Genomic DNA, 24,736 nt, shown 5'->3' with positions numbered 1-24,736 from the left:
CCAATGTTTCCATCAGCTTCTCCATCATCTAGTATCCCCGGTGTCCGGTGCTTAACCGAGATGGTCTCTTGTTTTCTCCCCGCAGCGGTGTCGGCTTGGCACGGGCACATTATGAAAAGCAGCCCCCTTCCAACCTCAGAAAATCCAATTTTTTCCATTTCGTCCTGGCGCTGTATGACAGACAGGGTCAGCCCGTGGAGATCGAAAGGACAGCTTTTGTGGACTTTGTGGAGAAAGAAAAAGTAAGCGGTGTATTTTAGAAATACAGGCACCCCCTTGAAACATAATCAGCACATGTATCGAAATTATGTTCTCTGAAATGGCAATGGGTTACTAAGGGGAAGTCACGTGTAATATTGATTTTTTTTAACTCAATTCCTTGATGACAGAGAGTCGTTTTAACAACCAAAGCTGTTTCTCTTTTCTTTTGCACACTAACTTTAAATATACATATGCACACACATGGGTTGTAACACGCAGGCATGTGCTGTGATGACAGGCAGTTGTTTTTGTTGTTGATGTTGATGCTGATTTTCACAAACTGTTTCTTCTGCAGGAACCAACCAGTGAAAAAACTAACAATGGGATACATTACAAACTACAGTTATTGTACAGCAATGGTGAGTTCAAGTGTCATTAATATTTTGCAAACACGTGCAAAGATATCAAATATGACTTTGCTTGCCTGCATAAAACCACATATAATACAATAACTACTACTAATAACAGTAATAATAATGCTAATATTAATAATAATAAAATTCATGGCAATGGTGATAATAAAAATTATAATAGTAAAAGTTGTCTTATAATTTTATAAATGTTATAAATGTTTTATAAAATATTTTTTCTTTCTTTTTATTTTATTAATTGTCAACAATTCCTCCAAGTTGACCAGTGCTCTTGTGTTTCTCTCCCTCACAGGCGTCAGAACAGAACAGGATCTTTACATACGGTTAATCGATTCCATGACGAAGCAGGTAAGCTGCTGTTACACTTTGTGTGTCCACGCGCGGGTGCAACTCTTTGCTGCACGTCCACAGGGCTGCACTTGTGCAAAACCTTAACACGCCGTGCAAAATTGTCACCCCCACCCCCTGAGATAACATGCACGACCCCAAAAAATGCTTGCAAAATATAGTGGTGGCACAAAATAAAATCAAATTACCAGTGTAACAAGAAGAGACAGCCTCCATTTGGACTGTTTATGTTTGGTCGTATCATATTGCAAGACTCCAAAGTCGATTTTACTCTGCTTGAGTTAGGCTTCTTTGTAGGCTCAGTTTGTCCAACATTAAAATTTAAACGCTACGTCTGCTCCATATGATCTTATCAGACTTTTCCTGCACAGAGTCAGAGGTGACGCTATAAAGATATTTTCAAAAATTGCATGACGTATTATATTTATAAATATTGATATTGATATTTTTTTCGCTGGGGTGAATTTCACTCATGTTCCTCACAAAACAGCTGAGTGACTTTTTCACCCAGACCTCAGCGCAGCAAATGTTATTATTACACGTCTTCACGCGCGTTTAAAGCCAACGCAGAGGGTTTGTAAAGTTCATTATAATTATGGGAATAAAATCAGGCGTCCTCACTTGAGCTGTGCAGCTCGTATTTGTGTGTTTGAAGCGGAGGCTTTAGGTAGAACCTCCTGAATAGAGCCGTGAAGCCTGGGCCACTGGTCACAGACAACATTCCTGTGCGAATGATCCGAGTCAATGACGCAGAACAAGCAATTTATGGATTTCTGTTTCTACAGCTGCAAATAGCGACATAAATCAAACCAATATAGATAATCGCCCGGCTCTCAACACACACACAGGCACACACACAAAAAAGGAAAAGAAAGACAGAAAAAAGAAAAATACACACACACATCAGGTCAAGTAGGACAGCTTAAAAAAAAAAGAGTGATGCGACCTGGTTCAGATATGTCACTTTTTCAAAGTCACTCTCTCATATTCGCCTGAAGCCAGCCAAAAAAAAAAAAAAAAAAAAAAAAGCCAAAACACGGAATTTATTCATGACAGCAAAACATAAACAAACATCACGCTGCTTATTTATTGTTATTTTATTTTAGTTATTTTGTGAGATAGGCTATAAATATATATAAATATATATATGTTGTAAGTATTTTGTCAATAATGTGATGCTTTCCTTGCGTCTGCTGCACTTGGTGCCGGTTCAGTACGAGGGAGTGAAGAGTCTATCCTTAGAAATGGAAGAAGGAGGGAGGGATCGAGGGAGGGAGAGAAAGAGAAGAGCGGCAGAACTGATAGCTCCACGCCATCTGTTTCAGCCAATGCTCAAAAATTACTCAACCGTACCGCCAGACACCGCTTTTTATCCACAGAAAGATCATTGTTAGCGGCTCAAAATAAACAACAGATTGCCCATTAACACTTTCCCCCAAATATCCCCAGATTATAAGCATATTGATGACACTTCTATTGGATCTCTCCTTATGAAAATCTCTCTGTCTCTCTTTCTCTGTCTGTCTGTCTGAGCCACAGGATATTATGTAGATTAATAAAAAAAAATACAATTTATTATTATTATCATCTCTACCGTTATAGTTACCATTCATTTAAGAATTGTATTTTTTATTTTTATTGCCACTGAAAATATTGTTGCTGCTATTGTTACTATTGTTCCTGTCTGTTTTTTGTTTTTTTTGTAATTGTTTATTGGTGTGGATGTAATCATGTTTATATAAATTAATATAATTTATCACAGTGTGATTATCTTAACCACAGTGTTGCTCAGCCTTTGCACTCTTCTAATATATTGTGTTGTCCTAACATCATGTGTGTTCCTTGCCCTGATTTATTTCATGAAGTTCAGGAACAGGAGCAATGGTGCTCTAATTATTTGTGAATTAATGTGTTTAAGGGATGACTGTGTTTTCACTTTTATTTCCATCTCATTTCCTTTCAAAGGCCATAATTTATGAGGGCCAAGACAAGAATCCAGAAATGTGCAGAGTTCTTCTTACTCATGAAATTATGTGCAGGTAAGCATTATTATTATTATAATTATTATTATTATCATTTTTTATTATTTTGTTGTTGTTGGAGCTCTGTTGTTGGATTTTGCAGTTGTAGGCAAAAACTGTCCCCACCCCCCCACCCCCTTCTCTAAGTTTTTGACACTTATGATGTGATACAGCAATCCAGACTGTCCTGTGGTCTTTCAGCAATCACATACTGTACACACACACACTCACTCACACACATTCACAGAGAGAGAGGGAGAGAGAGCTGCTGTCATTTCTAACTTTGATATGATGTGATTCAACTTTGATATGAATATGAATATGACAGTGAGAATGAACTGACTGTCTTTGGCAGTGAAGGGAAACTGAGTGTGTAATAAACAGTCAGTGACAGAGTACATAAGTTATGTTTTTAATTTGTAGTTTATTTAGTTTTATATTTTAAGAATTGTATGTCATCATTTGTGCCTGCCACAGACAATGTGTTTCCTGTTAAGTTATGCACAGACGCTGCATGCTATGTATCAGGTTTTTTTTTTTTTTCTTTTTCTTTTTAGCACAGAGTCAGTTCTCGGTTGATCCCACCTGTCAACAATGATCAGCGAGCCTTTTAGCGTCATTTAACCACATAAATCTCCACCTCTCATATTGCGCTGCTATTCAGCGGTGTCATTGATACTAAAAGGAAAAACGCCTTTTGTTGTTATTGTTGAGCTCAGCATGAGCTTTGTGAACATTGAATTCGGATACTGTCGGTTAACCTCTCCTTTGTTGCACCGGTGCATTGTTCAAGTTACTGGTTGAGAGCAAGTGCAGCATGAGAGCTGAGAATGATTTGTCTTTTTCCATGCATAAACTCATCACTCACGCTCAATTTATACATGCATCCATCACTTATTTGTGACACGGTGAATATGCTGGTGCTCTAGAGGTAATATTTTTTTTGTCAAGAGGAAGTGCATTTTGCTGCTGAATGAAGAACTGCTCTAACTGCTGCCTATAATCAGATAAGTAGATGCTTGTAATAAGAGCAGTTATAATAAGAATAAGCATTTAATCTCAGCTTATTTTCTTCTGCTTGCAATACACTAGTTTTGAATAATATTTTTTGCCTTAATACTTCGCAGCCACCTCCGCTATAAAACATCTTTATTATTGCTGCGAGAAAGTCATGTAAATCAGACATATTTAAATAGCGTGTGGTTGACTGACAGTAGCTTTGCACACAATCTTTGTTATTCTTTCCGCACCATATGGTATAAATCAATCCCTTTTCACATATGTTTATATGTTTTCGTTTCACATGGAAGCTGGGATGATGTATTTGTTTATTTTTGCAGTTTTGATTCAAGTTCTAATCAAAGAAGCAAAAGGCGGTGAGCTATAGGCTTAGGGAGGAGATGGCTGAAACATGTGGTGGAAGATAGATTAGTGCTTTTGAGGCCATAATTGATAAATGCCCCGCAGAAATATTGGTTGAGGGTGGCACCTTGCATCTCCCTCAGAAATAGCAGCTTGGCAATTAGAGGTAAACAAAAGCTGAAGCTGTGAAAAGTGACTCCCCTGCCTCCTGGCCCAATCCCCACTCCCCTCCCCTCCAACACTAAGCCAAACAACACAACATGTTGTTTTCACCATTTTTATCAGCCATCAGCATCAATGGAATGGATAGATTGGGTGAGGGAAATCTCATGACAATTTTTATTCCTGATATCAAAACCACTCAGAGGCACCTCATAAATGTATGTGCTTTTTTGTGTGCATTCTTTATTTATTTTTATTTATTTAGCAAAGTATTGCTTGTTCTGACACACGCTACTCTTGTCTTGTGTTCCTATAGCCGATGCTGTGACAAGAAAAGCTGTGGAAACAGGAACGAGACTCCATCAGACCCCGTGATCATTGACAGGTAGGTCTGTGTGTGTGCGGCTCCTTGTGTGTTTGTGATCGCGAGAAACGAGTGAGTAAATGAATGAGTGAGTGTCTGACTGACTAAATGGATGAGCAGGCACATGGATCAGCTAGTGAACAAATGAGTTCCCTCCCGGTGTGCCAGACGGCCCAGTTGGGCTGACTTGCATCTTATAGCACCACAGTGTGGGAACTGTGGGTGATTCTGTGTGAGTGGCTGAGGGGCGTCTTTCCCAGGTACCTGTGCACTGAGGGGCGGTCACCACCTGGATAGGGTTTGTTCAATCACAGGTGGCTCAATCACTAGAGGATCATGCTGGGAATACACCTAATTAGCTTAGGCAACTTCGCATTTATTTGGCTGGCTTCCTTTCTTTGTTTACGACAGTGATGCTTACACTGTCAATAGTTGTTTTTCATTGACTGTTTCCTTCTCTCAAGTTAGCTGTGAGCTAGATGCCATTAAAGTTTCGTTTTAGAAGGGATAAACATTTTATGTCTGCTGTTTTCTCTTGCACCTTCAGGAAAGTTACATCTGCTGCATTTATATTGCCCTTCATCACTTTCTAAAGAGGGAGAATAAATGGTCTTCTTCCAGGCATTGACATTTCTCTAACACTGTGAAACTATACATCCTGGTTAGTTTGAATATGTTTAGGTAGGTGTGTGTGTGTGTGTCAGTTCATGTGTGTGTGTGTGTGTGTGTCAGTTCGTGTGTGTGTGGTGGATATAGGGGCAAGGTAGGGGGTTTCATTTGAGCGTCGATCTCAATGTAACTCTCACCACGTAGTAGGGAGAGACAGCAATGCTAATGTTTGACTAGCCGGAATCACTGTTTGCTTAGTGGAGAATGCCTGGTATCTGACAGAGGGGACAACTCTCTTATTAGTAATCAAATAGGGCTGAGCAGTTGTTGCTGCCACTCCACTCCAGCGGCTTCTCATGCATCAGGAAGTAGGAGCTGGCTGCCCTGGGAGCCTGGATGGATTACCAGAGCTACTGCTGTCTGAACTCAAACTCACACAGACACACACACACACACACGGATAAATGCAGATATACACGCACGGACGAGGACGCCAAGCACGCAGACAGACAGACACCCACACACCCACACACGCACGCATACACGTCCTCATATGCACGCATGCTGCCTGTGTGTCGTCTGCGCTGTTGCTCTGGTTGAATGTTTATATTCTTTATGACACGGTCACGGTGCATGCACATAAAAAGTACTGATGTGTTTAGGACAATGTAAGGACAGGGCTCTCTTTTTCTTCTTTTTGTTGTTGGTGCTGTGTCTGGTATCAAGTGGATTGCTTAATTTATTAGTCAGGTGCAGGGATGGCGGTGCAAACATTAACATATAACTTGAGACGTCTACTTTGCCTAATTTTCTGCTGCTTTCATGTTTTGCTTTGTGTCGCTCTGCTGCCTTTTACTGCTTAGAGTTTCGCACACTATTGTTCTTCAATCTGCAGGACAAAACATGTAACATAAGTACAATAAGCAAAAATGAATGCACGGAGAATTAAAGTCAAGAAGAGGGGTGGGAAAAAAAAAGAACAGGAAAAAAAGAAGCGGATGGATATTGTAAGCTCAACTGGCTCAGGGAGGGCTCGGATTTTCATTGTGATGAGTCTGAATAGGAGTAGAGTATCCCTTTCCTTGCACAATGAGCGGCTCTGTTGAAACACAAAAGCATATGTTCCTCATTAGACCCTCCCATTGTCTCCATGTCGTAACTATGAGCCCGTCAGCTCACCCTAACAGACCCACACAGGTTCCCAGTGACTGTAGGAGGCTTGCAGAGAGGGGTGCTTGTGAAAGGTTGCAGGGTTTAGCGTGAGTTACGGACATGACCAGGGCACACTGTAGGTTTCCTACGTAAGATTATTTACTGCAATTACTTGACTATTCCCGCTGTGCATGTGGGTAAGCTTTTAGTGAAAGCGTCCATGTTTTACAGCCATTTCTGTTACAGCTGTCATTTTCTCATGCACATCATTACAGGCACCTGTGCTGCGGTCGCTGCTGGCAGAAACTGATTATTTCCAATTGAGTAGAACATAGCTGAGTGACATAAACCTAGAGGAGAGGTTTGATTGTTGAATCAGGCATGTCTCATCTGTCTACAATTACAGTATGAAAACCAGCTAGCACAGCCACATTTCCTAGAGAAACAGTAGCATGGCCGAACCTTAAGAAACAGATTTGGAGTGAATCATTGATGGCGTTCATTCGCTGTAACATTTTCCCAGATGGTAAGAGGGGAAAGCGCACACAGCTAGCTGGCATCTAGCAAGACATTAACTGGCGTTCCCATGGATCTGGCATATCCAACGGAGTTTGGGAAACTTATCATTCCAAATGTGTCCTATTTTCCTGCGGTCAAGCCAGACATCTGTTTACCCTATTTTCTCTCAGAGTTTTGATACAGATTTTCACTCAGATTTTTGAAGAGGAAGGATTCTCTTTAAAAAAAAAAAAAAAAAAAAAGAAAGTTGGTTAGATATAGGCCCAACAGCTGTCACAAAGTTTCAGCACTGCTTGGTCTTTAAATATTTCAGCACTTACATTTGATGCCCCTGCATTATTCAGACTCATTTTTGGATGAAGAAAGGCCCTATTTTTGTTGCATTTGGGTGGGTTTATATGTGTTGTGACTCAAATTTCAACATCTTTTGGGAAACTCAGTATATTTTGCGCAATGAAAAAAAAAGGGTATTGTGTTCAACAGTGTGAGCGCACTTTTTTTTTCTTTCCCCGAACATCAAACCAGATTGAAAACGTCAAACTCTGTTGCCGCTTGCATTAAATAAAAGCGGCAGTAATATATTTAATGATTAATTGTAGCAGTGTTGCTATGACCACAGCACTTTGCAGTTTGCTGTAATCATCTCTCTCCTTTATTAATCTAGCAGTGCTACAGATGTCACATTTATAAGTTAATGGTGCCTTAAAGTAAGTGGGGGTGCAGGTTTATTCAGTCAGTAATTTGAGTCTTTAGAATTATAGTGATGAGGTACCAATATCTGATTAGATGGTTTTCCCATTTACAGTGCATGTAGTGTATAGCCAAACATAACTCAATTTGCGATGACTCTCCTGGTCTGGTATCTGTCTTCACTCTCTTGCATATTGACTTTGTCTTCTCTTGTGTGAAAGATTAGATACATTGTTCAGGCTCACACATGGATTTTGTAATAAGACAGCACATGTTGTTGAAAGAGGAGAGAAAATGACTCGGTCTGTGTGTCGGGGGTTCAAAGGTCATATTTTACTCTGAGAAGCCGGGGCAATTTATGCAAGTAGAATTGAGACAGACAGAGAGCGAGAGAGTGTGTTATCGGTGTGTATTCTGCCCATATATGAATTTTGAATTTAATGTATGTTCATACAGTTTAACATCCTGTGTCAATTTACGCTGCCATTCAGAAACGGATTCTGGACCAGAGCTAAACATGTCAGCTCCATTTATTCCAGTGGCCGCGGCACTCCCTTTCACTTCCTGTCACAAAGGTCAAAGAGCAGTGACCTTTGGAGTGCAGCCCAGCCACTGAATAATTCATGACATTGACTTGTATTTCCCCTTATTTTTTCCCCTTGTCTCTTTTTTTTTGGTCAGCACACATGGTTGTGCTGTGGGAGGCTTTTATTCATTTAGCTCATTTATAAAGGCCTCCCCGCACCTGTTCGTGTGTTAATGCAATTAAATTTTGGCCTAATGTAAATTTTGCTTAGCTTTCCGTTATGTCCCTCATTAGCGAGCCTGTATTTTCTAAATGACTTTGCGTTATCGTTCATTTGTGGAACACCTACGAGGTCATTTCCCAGAGTGCACTTGACTTGTTGTCAAGTTGTTTACCAGAAACAAAGGGCTGCAGCCTTAGAACGTCTCACATGTGGTTCCCCCGGCCTTCTAAGAAACAAATCGGAAAATTTGTGTGCTCCCATCTGGTTTTTGCAAAACCGTGATTACCTCCAAAAGCTGAACAAATGCCAGTATTTATAAGGTCAGCCCTTTATGTGGAAATGTGATGTAAATGAGAATCAGCGAAAGGGGACATTAAACAAAATTAAATTCATTGTCTCCTTTAATGTCATTTACATTTTTGGCTAAGCCCTGGACTGTCAAAGAGGATTTCTAAAACCATTTTAATTGCACATCAGCATTGGAAAAGAGGGTGTGTTTTCACTGAGCGGCTGTCTTGATAACCTGCACAGAGAAGTCTGTTTATGAAGTACCTAAATGACATGTTTTCACTGCATCTGCAGAGGGGCAATTAAGATGGCACTCAGTAGGTAGTGTTAATCTAGCATTGTGCTCGCACCATCCATAATGAAAATGATGCCGTGGATGGGGTCACTGTTGTTGTGATTGAGAGTTGATTGCTGCAGGTGTTCCTTCTGGATTTTTTGCATTATACCGCTGAGCTTTGGGACCTGCGCTGCAGTGTTTCTCAAGACTTTACAGTGAGTCATTTAAAGCTGTTAACTTGTACAGGAAATGCTTTTTGTCTACATTTACGCACGCACGCACGCACCTTTTATTTGCGGCCCCACAATATATCCACAGTGGTGTTTTATTTATGGCTGTGTTTGGTGTAATTTATGTGACAGATGTGGGTTTTTGACGCCCATGGAGAAATGGGAGAATAAACTGGCCACCCCTGCCTAAGTCGACATGATGTTTGAGTGAAGCCTGTCTCCTCCTGAGCCAGAGTAGGAAGAGCAGGAAGTGTTGAGAGCGAAAGCTGTACTTGGCAGCTCTCCTTTGGCTTGCACTTGCCGAAAAATGAAACCCAGACCCTCTCTGCAGCCTCAGAGCCAGAACCTCCTTCCCAGTGCTCCAACATCCAGGATTGGGTAATACTGTTCACTAAGCAAAACATTACCTCAAATTATTCTCGCCCTGTTTTCTATTCCCTCCTCCCTCATGTCGGTTTTATCGCAGTTTGTAAATGTCAAGACACGTACAAAGACGCACAGTATAAATGATATTTTCCAAATTATGCTCACATGTTTGGGTTCACATGAGTGGCGGCTGAACGTAACGTGGTGCCTGACGTTCCCGAGGGAGACCCACCTCACTAGGGTAGGATTCCCCAGTGGCATCAGCTAATGGCAAGACTTGACAACAGCAGAGAAGCCGGGGGTGTTGTGTTTTACTAGCGCTGAGCAGGGGTGATGACTTTAACATGTGTGCAGAGAAAGACGGAGATGTTTGTGTGGTGTGTACGTGTGCGTCTCGGTGCACGCACGCGTTTGCATGCATGTGTGTGCCGGCGCACTTGTGTGTGTGTGAGTGCTGTGCTAAAGAGAGAGGTGTGCAGTACGAAAGAGTGGCGCGGGCCAACAGAGCGACGGATTCGGCTCCAGCTTGACGGCAGTGAAAGACGAAACATGGTTCCACATGTGTTGAGAAAGAGCAGTCCATCTGTCCATGGAGACAACCCCTCCCCCCTTCACCACCCCCTTCTCTTTCCCTCTTTCCTTCTCTTCCTCTCCTTCTCTCGCTCTCTCCCTCTCCCCCCACCACTCTTTTGCTCCCCTGGTTCACTGCTGACAGAAACAAGGCCAGAGCTGGGGTGATGGGATGAATGCTGGGCCAAGAGCAACACTGGACCTTGTATACACACACAGTTACACACACACACATCCTGAGGAGAAATAAGAAAAGGTTATCATAGATTTTTTTTTTGGTCTACGTCTTTATATGTTAAAGTTTGCTCTCTTCAGTTGCGTTTGCTGACTTCAGGTTCAGCGTGGCGTTAATGCAGCTGAAACGCTGCTGTGGGGCAATCTAAGTGATTTATTTTGATGTTATGAAAGAAAACAATCTATTAAGATTTGTTCACTTTTCCCTGACACTCGGCTGCAATAAGCCACCACAGTGAAAATCTTACATTATTGAAATTAAATCTGAGGTAAATAAAACATGCCACTCTTTCTCAAATATTTAGCAGCTCTCCTTTATAATTAAACTTGGTGGCTGTTTTGAAGATGTTGTTTGGTTTCTTAAAGCATTAATGACGCAAGAGCTTTGTCAAACAGCTCCTGATTCTGTGAATCACATTTAGGTCACTCAGACCAATGTTTTTTTTAGCCATTTTTTCTTTTGAAAAAGGGTCTCCTTTCTTTCTCTTGGCATGTTCTCACTCCCATTCAATCCTTATTAGGTTTCCCCTAATTGTCAAACAAACTGTTGGGTCAACCTCAGTCGTATCTGGCCGTAAAACAGCACATTAGGCCCTGGTGAGGGATATATGTGGTATTTCATCGGAGACGGAGTAATGCTGGGGTTTTATGGTTAAGTACCAGTTCACGCCCACGCCATTTGTTTCGCATTAGAGTGGAGGTTTTGTAAATCAGATCAATATGTTCGCTGAGATGTGATTCCTTGTCGGGATCTCCCGAGTCGTTCTTTCCTCAAGTATTTTTCTTAGGGGACTGGTTGTCGATGCACACTCTTCCACTCCCCTTCCTTCCCATCCTTCCCTTTTTTCCTCACCTCTGTCAGTCCCTCCCTCCATCTCCACCCTCAATCTATTTCCATTTTCTGAATGTAGCAATTTGTAGTGTGACACGGGCAAGATTAGGATGGGAAGCAGTCTGAAGATTTCATCGGACATGGTCCTGCTCCCGCTGGTGTGAGGTCACAGGACAAAGATGGGGGAATTCAGGGATAGGGTCATCAGTTACCTCGGGGAAACGAGCTGGTCTGCTGGCTGCTCTGTTGGCCCCAGGGGTGCCTGGGATGTATCGGAGGAGAAGCCCCAGAGAAAGAGCCCTGAACCAGTGTCATTTATTAAAAGTGACAAGTTATTTCTAACTATAGCTCTGTTTTTATTGTTTTACAATGCTGTCATTTGGAACAGTGCCCCTCTGTTCAGGAATCACAAACAAGTGATGAATGAACGAGGCGACCTGCTTTTTTAACATATACACATGGCGGATGCACACGTGTGCCGTTAAATTATGTTATGAATTTTGTTGGGGGTTTGCTTGAATTAAACAAATGTGCAAGTTTAATAAAGATCGACTGTACGATAAGCGTAATAAAAATATTTCACCATTCACCAGTTTTCTCCAGGACATTTGTTCAGTAAATTAATAACAGCTTACAGTATGAATCTCAAGCTGACCTCCGCATAATCAGTTCCAGAAGTCCCACAGAACATGACCACGCTGTGGTGCATGTGTGCACAGAGAGTGGAGGCTCAGCGTCTATTTTAGTGGTTGAGCTGGTTTGACTTTTTTTTTTTGTTCTGGAGTTTCACTATAAAAAAACACAAGATTCATGCTAATAATGGAGTATTTATTCAATGTTTGACCAATGCTCTTCAGTGAGGGTCACTAAGGTACTCTGCTCCCCCTCTTTTTTTACTGCCTGCCCCAACTGCGTTAATGATATATGACAGAAATTTCCTTGTGCTGGTTCAGTGGCAAGAAAGGTCCTGGCTAGTCTATATCAATCCATCTGACTTATGTTCCCATGTCTTGAATTACCGCTTGATGGAAACCTGCTGCGGGCTTCTTTTGCCAATTGAAATCAGATCTCCTCCACAGCCTGGTGTGATATTGATCCATATTCAACACCCAGGCTGCCGATCGATCAGTATTGATTTACAATAAAAAACACTCCTCTGCTTGTTCAGCACTGCGATCGATACTTTAAAGCAAAAGGGGGAAAAAAAATGTAAAAAGAAGAAAAACAGGATTGTGCTTTTTTTTTTTCTTACCATGCAGTGACCAGCTGAAATATATATAAAATGTGTGGAGATGCTTCATTTCATTAGAGCAGTGTGAGTTTAAGTGACCAAACCTTGACCACACCGGCAAACCAGCAGCAACGTCTCGTCTGCAGTGAACAATGATCCTCTCCCGCCATGTGAGACAAACCAATAAAAATGGTTTAACGGGATGACACTTCTATAAGGACTCATTTATTGAAGGAGGTGTGTCTGTTTCTGAATTAGTGGCACATCTGCACTGCAAAGGGGAGTGCTAAAACTGTCATATCAAATCTATCTGAAAATTGAAATGGAATGCTAAAAGTGGTGGTTCAAGCCCGAGCACTTTAGCTTGATTTCGGCGTGTTAACACGATGACATGATTTCCTGTGGTTTTGATATTAATTCGTGTCTCATTCTCCATCCCGCCCGCACACACAGATGCCGGGCCCCTGCCTCCCACACGGTCATTATTAGGGCCCGGCACAATCCTGAACATACTGAAACACAATAAGGTGACCAATTCAGGTCCTGTCCAGATCCACTTTTCTCCCTGTCACATCTTAGTCCTAATCTCTCGGACTTCCTCCCCTCTGCCAAGTAACCGTTCCCATCCAGCAGGTCCCACCACTGGCCCGGGCTGCCAACATCTGAAAGTTATTATCCCCAATCTCTGACATCCAGGAGTTTACAGTTATATAATGATGGGGAAAACCACACGTCCCCAGAGGCAGAGAACATTTTTGAGATGCCTCCCCATCTGTTTTGGGGGAGCTGCCCATTTTGGGCCAAACTCAGAATGGCAGGCAGGCAGATTTTTTTTGTAATCTTTTATTTTCTACCACTGGAACAGGCCAGTCTGGGAGTCATTATATGGGGTGATAAAGCAAATCCAATTGGGTCAGGTTCCCCTCCACACAGCGCTGGTGGCACCAGCTCTCCCTGCCTCGCTGCTCGTCCCTGACTGTGTAAGTGGTGGTTGTTTGTTTGTCCTAGAGAGGCTGGGCTGGGGGACTAATGCAAGCCCGGGGGCCAGCCAGGTCGGAGGCGACGGTAAACCCGAGCTGCCTGGTGTAGCAGTGCTCCCTCGCTGCTGGCTTGGCCTTGTTTGGACTGCAGCTCCGGTTTGCTTTCTTAGAGGGAAGCTGAGCCTCCGTAATCATTGAGCCTTTCGCTCGGGTGGGGAGCACCGTCGAGACCAGAGGGAGTGATGACATAGGTCCGCAGAGGCCTGGCCCGGTCCACCCCTGCTGCTCTTAGCATATTTATTTTCTCTTCTCATTGTATGGTTTAAGTCACACCATATTATGTTCGGACCCTATGCACGTGCATAGGCACCCAGATGTGATGAGGTGCATGGCGTAAAGCTGTAAGCTTTGTTTTTACTAATAACGCCGGGGATTAGTGACTTGCTGACCTCAGTGTAATCTTTATTAGTCTGTTAACCATATACTCTAGTTATGAATAACTGATGTGAGAGCAGTGACACAGACATGCAGTTCAGGACAACACTAAGGGGGGGCTATTATTAAATCAGTGTGCAACAGATTATTTTATATAACGTCTAGATAAATGTATGCTTCCGCTAAAGTGTTTCAAAATCTACCAGATTTAGATAATTTAAGACACCCATCCTGCCCCCTGGGCACTACTCAAAAATGTTTTATTCAACATCACCACTCTGTTCTGTTTTGTTACGTTATTGAAATGGGTTGTCGATTCGAATAGAGTCAACCTGGTGGGCCAATCTCATTGTAGCCAGTGGAGAGTGAAAGCCATCTCTGCAGTATAGGCTCACCAGAACACACACAGAGATTGGACGAGGGGGGCAGTGAGAGCGAGAGTGCCTTCTCCAGATGGAGATCCCAGATATGGGGGAAAATGTCCGGGCCATTTTCCAGGGTTTCCATAATGGGAATCTACCCCTTGCTTGCTTATTAAGTTGTGCACACAAGGAGGAGTGAGGAGAGAGATGGAGAAGAGAGGAGATAAGGGCAGGCGAGGCGAGAGATGGACAACCTGCGAGCCGTCACCTCTCTGTTGTAAGTGTCAAGCAGACCCTGTCGGAGAAATCACAGGTCATGTGGATAGATGATTGTCAAAGCACCACATTGATATAAGGGCTTTCCTTTTTTTCTCTTTGAGCCGCGGAGGCGCATGATAAGATTTGTTTTTGTTTTCTGTAGGAGAGGGAGAAAGTATGACATTCAGGTCGGGAAGGTCAGCGCTGGGGGTCACAGGGTCACAGCCTTTTTTGGTACCTGAGTAACCTCACATGGCTGAGCCATTTCTCAGGCTCCCTGAAATGATGGTGGGGTGCGAAGGGGGGGGCGGATGGGTGGCGGGGGTGGGGTGGGGTGGGTTGAAGGGGTAGGCAGGAGAGTGATCTATCAGCGGCAGCCGCAGACATGCAGACAGCATGGCAGCTACTGCAGCTAAACAGAGTGAGACAGATAGGCAGAAGTCTCTCATACGTAACACCAGGAGCTTTAAGAAGACAGTTCTGAGTGTTATGGATGCTTGACATTGACCCTTTAGACAGAGATGGTGAATTTATCAAGGTTGTAGGACAATGGTGTATTTGTTTGTAAATTATTTAGTTCACTGGGTGAAATGCTGCTTTCCTCACATAACACTTGCCACTTTTGTAAGATAAGAACAATCTGTTTCTCTTTTTCCTTTTGTGCTTCTTGTCAGCTGTTTTCTACAAGGCTTAGAATTTAGGTGATCGTATTTTTGAGGACTGTCAGTTCTATCAAGTCAAATCTCCTTTAAAAAGAGACGAGGAAAAAAGCTCTGAAGCTTACATTTTTCTCGAAGAGAAATATTTGTGTACAGATAGGCCTGTCATTCTGTGAAACAACATTCATGATTCTTTTATTGGTGCTCAGCCATCACCCCCTCTCTTCCTCTGTGGAAAAAAAGGGCTAGTCTACAAAGTGGCTTTTTGTCGTTTGAGAGAAGTAAACTTCATCAGGTCGACGGCGAGGTGTGCTTCACATGTCACTCAGTCGAGCTCCCTCCTAATGAAATGCTGCATACAGATTTCTGCCTGCGGGCTCAGGGGGATAAGACCGTGGTAACAGAATGAAACAAACCCCTTCCCATTCCCTTCACTCACACAGACACACAAACACACACACACACACACATGCAAAAACATACACACACAAACGCACATTGATACAGCCACACACATACACACACACATGCACTCTTGCTGGAGAGCATCCATGTGAGGAGATCCAAATCTGCAATTTATTCAAATATTGATATTTCTACTTGTCAGGAGAAAGGTGCCTTGAAATTTCCTCTGAGTACTCCTGTCAAAAAAATAGCAGGAAATATGTCAGATAATTCATAAATGGAGTTCAGCGCTGCAAAGTCAGTTGGGAACAGCAAAAATATATATGCTTGTCAATGAAGAATAGGAGCAATATTACAGAGCCTGCTGCTCATTCTTCCATCATGTCAAGCAAACAGCTTTTGCAGACCCATAAGTGTATGTTTCTCAGTCTGTGTGTGTATTTGTGTATATGCATGTATATTTGTATATGTCGCTGTGTATGTACATGTGTATGTATATTTATGCATGTGAATGTGTGTGTGTGTGTGTGCTTTGGCTATGTTGTGACTCCTACTTAGATGTGTTTGTTATCTTTTTCCATCAAGACACCCCATTTCCCATCCTGGAGCAGCCAATGGGAATGTGTCCTCTTTTTTTTTGCAGAGGTCCGTAACCGGACGCTGGCCTCCATGTGGTTTGAATTAGGGCCCCCGAAACTGTGAAGGACGCCTCGAATGACGTGAGGCACTTGCAGACCAAATTCCATTCTGCTGAATGGTGGAGAAAAGAGCTCTCCGGAATCCTCCGAGATTTTTTGGCTCGGGCCCGCCAGCGATTAAAACAGGGCGGAAACCAATAACTCAATGAATCATGGGGCAACGTCCCATGAAATCTCTTACCCCTCTGTCACACCCTCATGCAAACCCAAATCAACTCAAACTGTGCTGATTAGTCTTTTTCCAAAGTGGAAAAAAAAAGAAATCGGACAAAAGTCTTGCTCTTTTCTCCTGTTTATTGAGCAGAACTTTCAACACTTTGAGCAGAAAAAAGCGCTCTCCCCCCCGCCTCCCTGCTCCGTTATTTACCTCCTTTTTGACAAAGTGTGGGCTCCCTGATGATGCATTGCTTGACCACGTTGTGCCAAGGCAAGACAGAATAGGGCTTCGCATATCTCCTGCGGTCATGTGATGCCATAGTTCATAGCAGTTGATGAGATGTAGTTTGGCACAGCTTGGGACCCATCTGGGAGATGCAGATACGCAGACAGGAGAAGTATTTTACAGCAATGCATCTGCACGCTTGAAGAGCTATTTAGCATATGCTGCTATATGAGAGAATTTGCGTCGCTGTTGCCAGCTGCAGATTAGTCTTCATTTTTCAAAAACCTGACGGAACAGCTGATCCGTCGTCAAAGAGGGCTACAATTGACCGAAATGTGTTTTATGTCACTGCAGCATGTTACTGAATATTTTATCTCATTACTTCTGCATTACGTTGAATTATTTTTGTTAAATAATACAGTGAAAAAAAAACACTGTGTGTTTGCAGTTTTTCTTGTACCACAATAACAATGTCAAGCAGTGCAGTGGTGCCGCTGCCAGCACTGGCTGGTTTGTTTCTGTTAGCTCTAGCCGAAGTCAAAGCCCATGCTGCTGCTCTAACTCAAGTGGCTGATGTGTTAGGCCATCTAGGGCATGGTAGGCGGTTGACAGTCCATGCAGCCTGTCTACCCACAGGACATCTCCACATAGTGTGTCCACAGTGGGGCCAGTGCTGTCATCTGGGCCCACTATGGACCACTGCTCTGCTGACAGTGAGAGGGTAAACGTTTACCACCTCAATCCCCCATTAACTCAGTGAAGGCGCTTCGATCCTCTGTGAAAATAATGATATTGATTGGAGCTTGGCTCTACAAACGAAACGGTTGCAACTAAAAGAGGGATGGGCCCTTGCATTAGAATATGGGATTTTCGAGGATAAAAGAGTGTTTGGATCTTGTTATATTTTTCCTCTCCTCCATCTCCCTCTAGCTTTCCCCCACCTCCTTGTCTCCTCTCTTTCTGCATTTTTATGTGTGTGCATGTAGTGTGAGAGCCGGCGTGTCTCCTAAGATTACCCTCCGCTATCCCCGCAATCAAACAACAAATGACAACATCATTGCTCAGGCCTTTCAAAATACGACACAAAAAGTGTGTTGTAGCTACATTAACTTGCAACAACCCCCTAATAGACCCTTGTGGGTTTTGTATCTCTCCCCCTTCTCGCTCCTCTCTTCTCTCTGCTAGGCTGTCACATATCCACCCCCCTCACAGTGCGAGCCTCCGAGCCTCGGTGGAGATCAGGAGCTCCCTGTCGGAGGTGCTTTGTCACGTAGCCCAGGGAGCGTGGAACTCACCCAGAGCTGTTGAACAAACACAAGCACAGGGGCTGTCAATAGCAGCTCCGCAAACTAATTGCCTGTCAAATGAACCACCCTCGTTAAGCTGCCCTCACACACACACACACTCACACACACACCCGTACCCGTGCGTGCGTGCACTGTGACATTCATACACTCACACACACATGCACACACACCCACACACAGAGCCGATTTGATTCAAAGAGTAGTGATACCTTGTTAGAAGAAAAGACACACGAGTGGCACTTCTCTGTTTGCCGTCTTGTTTCTGCGATCGTTACCGGCGTGTGTAGTGCAGCCACCGTGAGATTGCCTTTTTGTTATTATTAAGGGGAACATAGCATTGTATCGTATAGCTGATGTAATCCAAACACATCCCATGCAGCCTACAGTATATCAGCTGGCGTAATATTTCAGTTTTTAAAACCACTCATTAGATGGTAGCAGAGCTCCATACGCCAAATGTTATTGTTTTTGTGTTTGTTTTGCTTTTTTTTTCTGTAGTCATTAGGCGGTAGCAGTGGAGTGCCCAGCGCCTTGTCTGGGTGCCTGTAACAGTGCTGTCGGATTGACACAGCTGGGGAGAGCAGCTTGAGGCTGCACGCTCAGGAATACACAGGGGTGTTCAAAGCCCCTCTCTGAATCCTGATCAGAGCGCTGCCCCGGCCAACTGATGGCCTATTAAATATACATGCGCAGAGGTCAGAGCTGGAGGTCCCGGCTTCCTCCCAGCCATGTGCACTTAAGCGGAAGGGCTGGGCAACAATAAAACCTCCTCTCGCTCCAGCGAGCTCTCCCCTGACACCCTCACCTCCAGTGTGTACGTCAAGTACAGTGCTCACCTAGCGCTATATTACAACTGCCTTTGTGAAAAGGCCAAATGATGCATTTTTTACATGGTTATTATATATTTATATTCAATAACACCAAGGACCACTCTTGCGTCTGTCTGTCTCCTGTTTTTTTTTTCTATTGTCACTGATAAATAGCCTTGCTTGACACGAGCGTACATGGAGTTTGAAGTGAGTCCACATCCGTCGTCTTTGTAGTTTGCCAGAGATTGAGACAAGAAGGTAGAGGGGAAGAGCCCCATAATGGCCAGTCATGATTAACATATTCAGAGTGACACTCTCTCCGTGTTCGTTCGTTAAGCCCGGTCTGTCTGACTAATGAAGTGGAGCGGCAGTTTATCAATTAACCCAGCACTGAGCCATTTGTGCTGGGGATAACGCTCGCGCTGGGTGTCACAGTGATCCAGTTTGGTGCCCTTTAACCTTAGCGAGTGTCCAACAAGGCAGGACTATGTGACAATGACAGCAAGACACACAAGTCCACAACTGGAGATCCTCTAAACAGGATTTGTGCCTGCTGTTCACTGGCCAAATGCAGAGAAAAGGGTGTGGATTGATTGGGTAATAGGATCAGGGGGGGGAAAAAAAGATCTCTACAAACTAACATTGGGGGTTTTCAGCATTCTCAGACTTCGCATAGATCATAGCAAACAACTTGGTGCTGTCTCTATTAAAACAAGCCCTCCCCTGCCATTATCTTTCCCCCCACTGCTCCTTCCTCCATTTCACATTGTTTGTGTTCATTAAGACATGGGCGACCTGCCTTATCCACACATCAGACCTAGCTCTCAAGAGTAATTGCGATGGTCTCGCAGAGGATAATGTGGTTTAAACTCAGTATAGCCTGTCTATTAGGAGAGACATGATGGCAACCACAAATAATAAAGAACTATTTATTCCACTCTCTGTGACGCTAACTAGGTAACATATCAAGCCAGCACCACTAAGGGTCTCTCTTACTGTCAGATATGGCACCCTTCATCCATTCCCAATGGCCCCAGCCTCAACATCCCTGCTCTTCATTTTCTACATGAGCTTGGTCATAAATGCACACACACCTCATATATATTTGATAGTTAATATTTAGCCTCGCTAGGGAAGTGCACTTTACATGTGGTAACATACGATTACCTGCAATTCTTATAGCAAAGAAACAAAATCGATATGGATATATAATTCATGACGGAGGGGCTATCAGTTTTTATGGCTCTCTATCCAGGCTCATTAAAGTTTTATCGTAATTGACTGCAAGCAAGAGTTTTTAAGGCATGTTTCTCCCTCACTTTCTACCTTTAATAATTAAGTAAAGTTTAATTGGTTGTATTTTGAATCACCTAGTGGATGATAGGAGTCTCCCAAATTCAGGACCATGAATTATATAGTGATATGTTATGCATTAACCTGTCAGTTTGTTCATTTGTTAAGGCAGAAAAGTATGGCTGTGGCCCCACCCCCAAATCACGTCCAGAAATCGAATAACTGGCCAGGCCCTTCAAAAAATTCCCTTTTATGTCTTTCATTGCCGTGTTAATGTAGTGACATGACGCTGTCACTCACAATGCTCCCATCAACTGGCAGCCCCGAATCGACTCTGCTGATTGGTGGTCAACTTGTTCTCTTGAAGGGAGATTGACAGATGGAAAATTGCACTCTCAGATTTCACCCTTCATTCGTTGCAGTTGTTCTTCCACTCGTCAACTCTCCGCCATGCCTGAGACAGACAGAGGCTTTATCCATTAGCTGTTGGCTTGGCGGGTGGGTGGGCAGATTGAGGCGGGATGGAGGAGGAGATGGGGGTAGGAAGACAATCCTACATTTGAGCACTCTGAGGGAAAATCAATCATGTCATCATAAGTGAGAAGTATGGATGAATTTCATCAGCTGGTTCCTGTCCTGTTCACGCCGCTGGCTTTCTGACTGGCCTGTCCCTCTGATTGGCTTTCTCAATGACCCTTAAATCCGAAAAGGGAGAAGATTTTGAAAACACTTTAATAAGAGAAAGCGGACAGTAGTTTCAGGGTTACTATTTCCCACTTTCCCTGCTGCTACACTGTGGGAAACCTCAAGTGGTTTCTCTTGACAAAGTGGTAATAGATTTACCATATGATTTTGTGCCAAACCAGCATCAGGCAGTTGTGTAAGAAAATGTTTCTCAACTATTTTCCATCCACTGCAGATATGATGAAGTGTTATAAAGGGCAGCAGCACTCTGCCACTGAAAATTTATTTTATAATTTTCCCCATCATCTCACAAGGTCACCGATGAGCACTAAAAGCATCATAGGTATAGGGTGTGAAGCAATCAAAAATGGATGAAAGTGAAGACATGGAAATCACAGATGAGAAATTGACAGCCGTTTACAGCCTTGTTGTTGATGTGAGTGACAGAGTGAGGGAGAAAGTGAGAGGGAACGGGTGAGGGGGAGAGGAAGGGAAAAAGCAGAGTTAAAGTGGTGATAAATTTAATGGAAAAATCAAATACAAAACAGATTCATTCCTCTAAACTTGATGCTTCAGTCGTTCTTTTCTTGGCCTGTGCTAAGCCTTAGAATAAACTGTCACTCCTTATCGATCGCATCTGAATTGTTACCGAGATTTCTGAAAAGTAGTCTTGACACACACCCCGCGAATAGTAATCTTGGGAGATGAGAACATCCAGACTGAAAAGCTAACACCCCTGACTTAAAATAAAAGAGGCTTTTCTTTTCTCCCCTTTTCAAATCCAAGCTAATACACTTTGGTGAATTACAAATTCAGTGATAAATATGTTGCAGCGAGAGAGGGTGCCCTTGTTGGATTTTGTTGTCTTTGCTAGTAAGTGTGTGAATGGAGTGAGGTGGGGGGGCTTAGCATTTTGTCATGGGGAATGTTTATAAACAGCAACTGAGCATGAAATGTTTGTACACGATTTGTTTGCCATTTGTGATGGAGATGACATGATCAAAAAATCAATTCACTTCACATTTGATTTCCAGCAAGCTGTAAAACGACTGCTGTCGACAGCACCCACAGAAATTCATGTATCATGGTATGGTTCATTATATTCCGATGGTGTATTAATTATGGCTATAGATAGAGAGCTCTGCTGTGAGCGGTAGCCTAGCTGCTGTGTGCCAGGGGGAGCTAGCCTGAGGAGGAAAGCTCTGCTTGTATCCACTCATCCCTCAGCTGACAGACCTGCTCCAGGAGAAAAGGATTTCTCCGGATTGAGTGCCATTTTCTCTTCTTTAACAAGGAAATTAGTGTGTAAAGGAGATCTGTCAGGATAAAGTGCAGCTTGACTGCTGCCGCCCTCCCCTCCTCTCTGTCTTTCTTTCCCGCCCTTCCCTCCTTTCCCTATCCTGTAACCCGCTCTCTTCCTCTCTTTTTGCTTTCTCTCCCTCTATCTGCCTCTCTCCTTCCTCTCTCCTTCTTTCCTTTTCTCCCCCACTCAACGGCTCCCTCAGGGGATCTTCCTTGAGCATTAGCAGAACACATCGAATGTCCCAGCTACATGATTTCATGATATGATTTGTACCGGGGATTTGCAATAATCCGCAAATAAAGTTGAAAGTGAATGACTCTCAATAAGAGACGCAGACAAGCAAAACCAAACCTTTTAAGATTTTCTTTATCTTTAATGGCATGAAAAATGAATTTGTTTTGCATTAGATCACAACAATTTAGCAATAGCCTGAGTATGTTGTTTTGTCGTTGGCTTTTATGATCATGATTAATTCCTGCACAGGAACCTCAGTGATATACATAATGCATCATTCGCTCATTTAAATGTTCGGTTCCTCTGCAGTTGCAGAGAGCTTGGTAGCTCATTACACATTACCCATGTGTGCCTGGGAGTTGGAGTGTGCCAGCTACTCACTTGTAGTCAAAGATACAGTATCTGCTGCTTTAGCAGGATGTCACGGATTGACGACGCGATTAAACCCAGGTGTCAAATCCTCCACTCCGGCTTCATTCGCCTCATGTTGGTCCCTTTATTTTTGTCTCAACGTTAGCGAGAACTAACTTTTTTTACCTCGTGTAGATGGACAGGGATGAGCCCCACTGGCACATTTTAATAAGTCGGCTTCAAAGGTGTAGGGTGAGAAAAAAAAATCAAAACATCCTGGGTTAATTTGAAATGTACTCTGCATCTGTGATGGGAAACAGCCTCGCAGGTAAGTAAGGGAGACAATTAGGGAATATCCGTAAGTGCAGGAGCTGCATACTAAAAAACGCAAATCACTATTTCCCCATCTGGCCCCTACAGTGCCGAGAACTGCAGCTGAGGTCCGATTTCACCCGTCAATCACGGCCGCCTCGCTGTGGGGTGTGTGTCCTGGTGAGAGAGCCTACCCCCAAGTCATTAGCACACACAGTCAAACTGTACTGAGAACTGCCCTGCACCGCTCTGCTCTGCACCACGGTTTAAATATCCCCAGCCTGTGACAGGATCAGTTTAGCGATCTGTAGGATTGATCTCCTCTTTAAAGTTTTGCCTGAGGCGACTCTAATTGGGAACGAGGCTGCCTCCCACTCCCCTCACTCCCTTAACTGTCAGTCTTGGCTTTGTTTACTGAGGACATGCCCAAACCTATTTACTCAATAATGAGGAGACGTGGTGGGGATGCTGCTGATCACATTGAGGCCCCCAGCGGGACTTCTGCATGCTGGGAAGGGCGGGAACATCATTTTAGACTTTTTGAGCTGGTGAAAGTTAGCCTACGCTGTCGCTATAATGTGGAGTGGTGGATATTTTTTCTCCTTGTTTTCTCATATGGCTTTCATTCCTTGATTTGCAGAGCACTTGTCTACATCAGGGAATTTGTTGTTTTTTCTCTGTCATAGCGCAGTTCGCTAAAGTCTAAAATACAACAGCAGTTAAAAGATAAAGCACATAAGTAGGACCATTTTACACTCGTCAAATACCTTCCATATGTTTATGCTGTCTAGGACGGATTACAGCAGATCAAGGTCCCACTCCAAACATGTGAGGGTATCACCACCGCTTTGCCGTGGAGTGGACTATTCATGCCTGGAGTGCTCCGGCCTATCGGGCTATTTCCTTCTCTCTCTTTTGGTGAATTCCTCAGATTCTCCCTCTCATTTAGGTTGTTTTCATTTGCACGGAATGACAAAGCCTTTGGTGTGGATGGCGAGGCTATAGAGTCCATTGATGCCCATTGGGATTATGAATGATGAAGTGGAGAAGCTGCCGCTATCAGAGGGACACAACACTGCTCTTAATAGAAAAGCATTTAGAAAGGCAGCGGGGAGGAGGTGCTGGTGCTGGGGGCTCTCTGACACTCGACTGATAAGAGGCAGCTCTTCAGAGGTGGTAGTGTGTACAATGAAACACGCTGATGGGGATACAATGACACACATGTTGCGTCTGACAGGCTGTGATTTAGACGTGGGGGAGAAAAAAAAAGGAAGAAAAAAAACAAAAACCTGGACCACACAACGGCGGCGTGAGATTTTCTTGTGAGGCTGCCTGTGCATGTTTCTACTTATTGGTTTGATTTGAGGGAAAATGCATTGTCATTACTCATATTTGGCCTTGACAGATTGAAGAGGGACTCGGAAAAGGGAGAGAGAGAGAGAGAAAGAGAGGAGTTAGCAGTGTAGTGGCACGGGAGTGAAAGAGAGATATGCAGAAAGGGAGAGCTGTCAGTTTGAGGAATGAGTCTGATAAGAGGAAGGGACTCGGCAGATGGGCAGAAGAAACCGGCAGCACACTTCTCAATTAAACATGTAAATACCAAAAGCAGGCAGCGATGGAGATGAGAA

The 24,736-nt window shown here is 43.4% G+C and overlaps 2 protein-coding genes across 11 annotated transcripts in view; one reads left to right on the top strand and one right to left on the bottom strand.

Moving 5' to 3' along the window:
• The window catches only part of smndc1 (survival motor neuron domain containing 1), a 286,609-nt gene that overhangs the window by 37,336 nt on the left and 224,537 nt on the right, over positions 1–24,736 (bottom strand). The window lies entirely within an intron of this gene.
• The window catches only part of LOC310998581 (transcription factor COE3), a gene marked incomplete at its 3' end in the record, with an annotated part of 67,187 nt that overhangs the window by 910 nt on the left and 41,541 nt on the right, over positions 1–24,736 (top strand). For all 10 annotated transcript variants that reach the window (XM_083988702.1, XM_083988703.1, XM_083988701.1 and 7 more), the window contains exons 2-6: positions 86–242; positions 557–620; positions 925–980; positions 2,946–3,019; positions 4,842–4,910. In XM_083988702.1, the coding sequence (XP_083844828.1) occupies positions 86–242; positions 557–620; positions 925–980; positions 2,946–3,019; positions 4,842–4,910 (420 nt within the window). The remainder of the gene's footprint in view (positions 1–85; positions 243–556; positions 621–924; positions 981–2,945; positions 3,020–4,841; positions 4,911–24,736) is intronic.

The sequence above is a fragment of the Trachurus trachurus genome (genome assembly GCF_905171665.1).
Source record: "Trachurus trachurus genome assembly, chromosome: 15".
In the NCBI taxonomy this organism is placed as follows: domain Eukaryota; kingdom Metazoa; phylum Chordata; class Actinopteri; order Carangiformes; family Carangidae; genus Trachurus; species Trachurus trachurus.
Note: the sequence above shows the minus strand (reverse complement) of the source record. Positions and strands in the feature narration are given on the sequence as shown.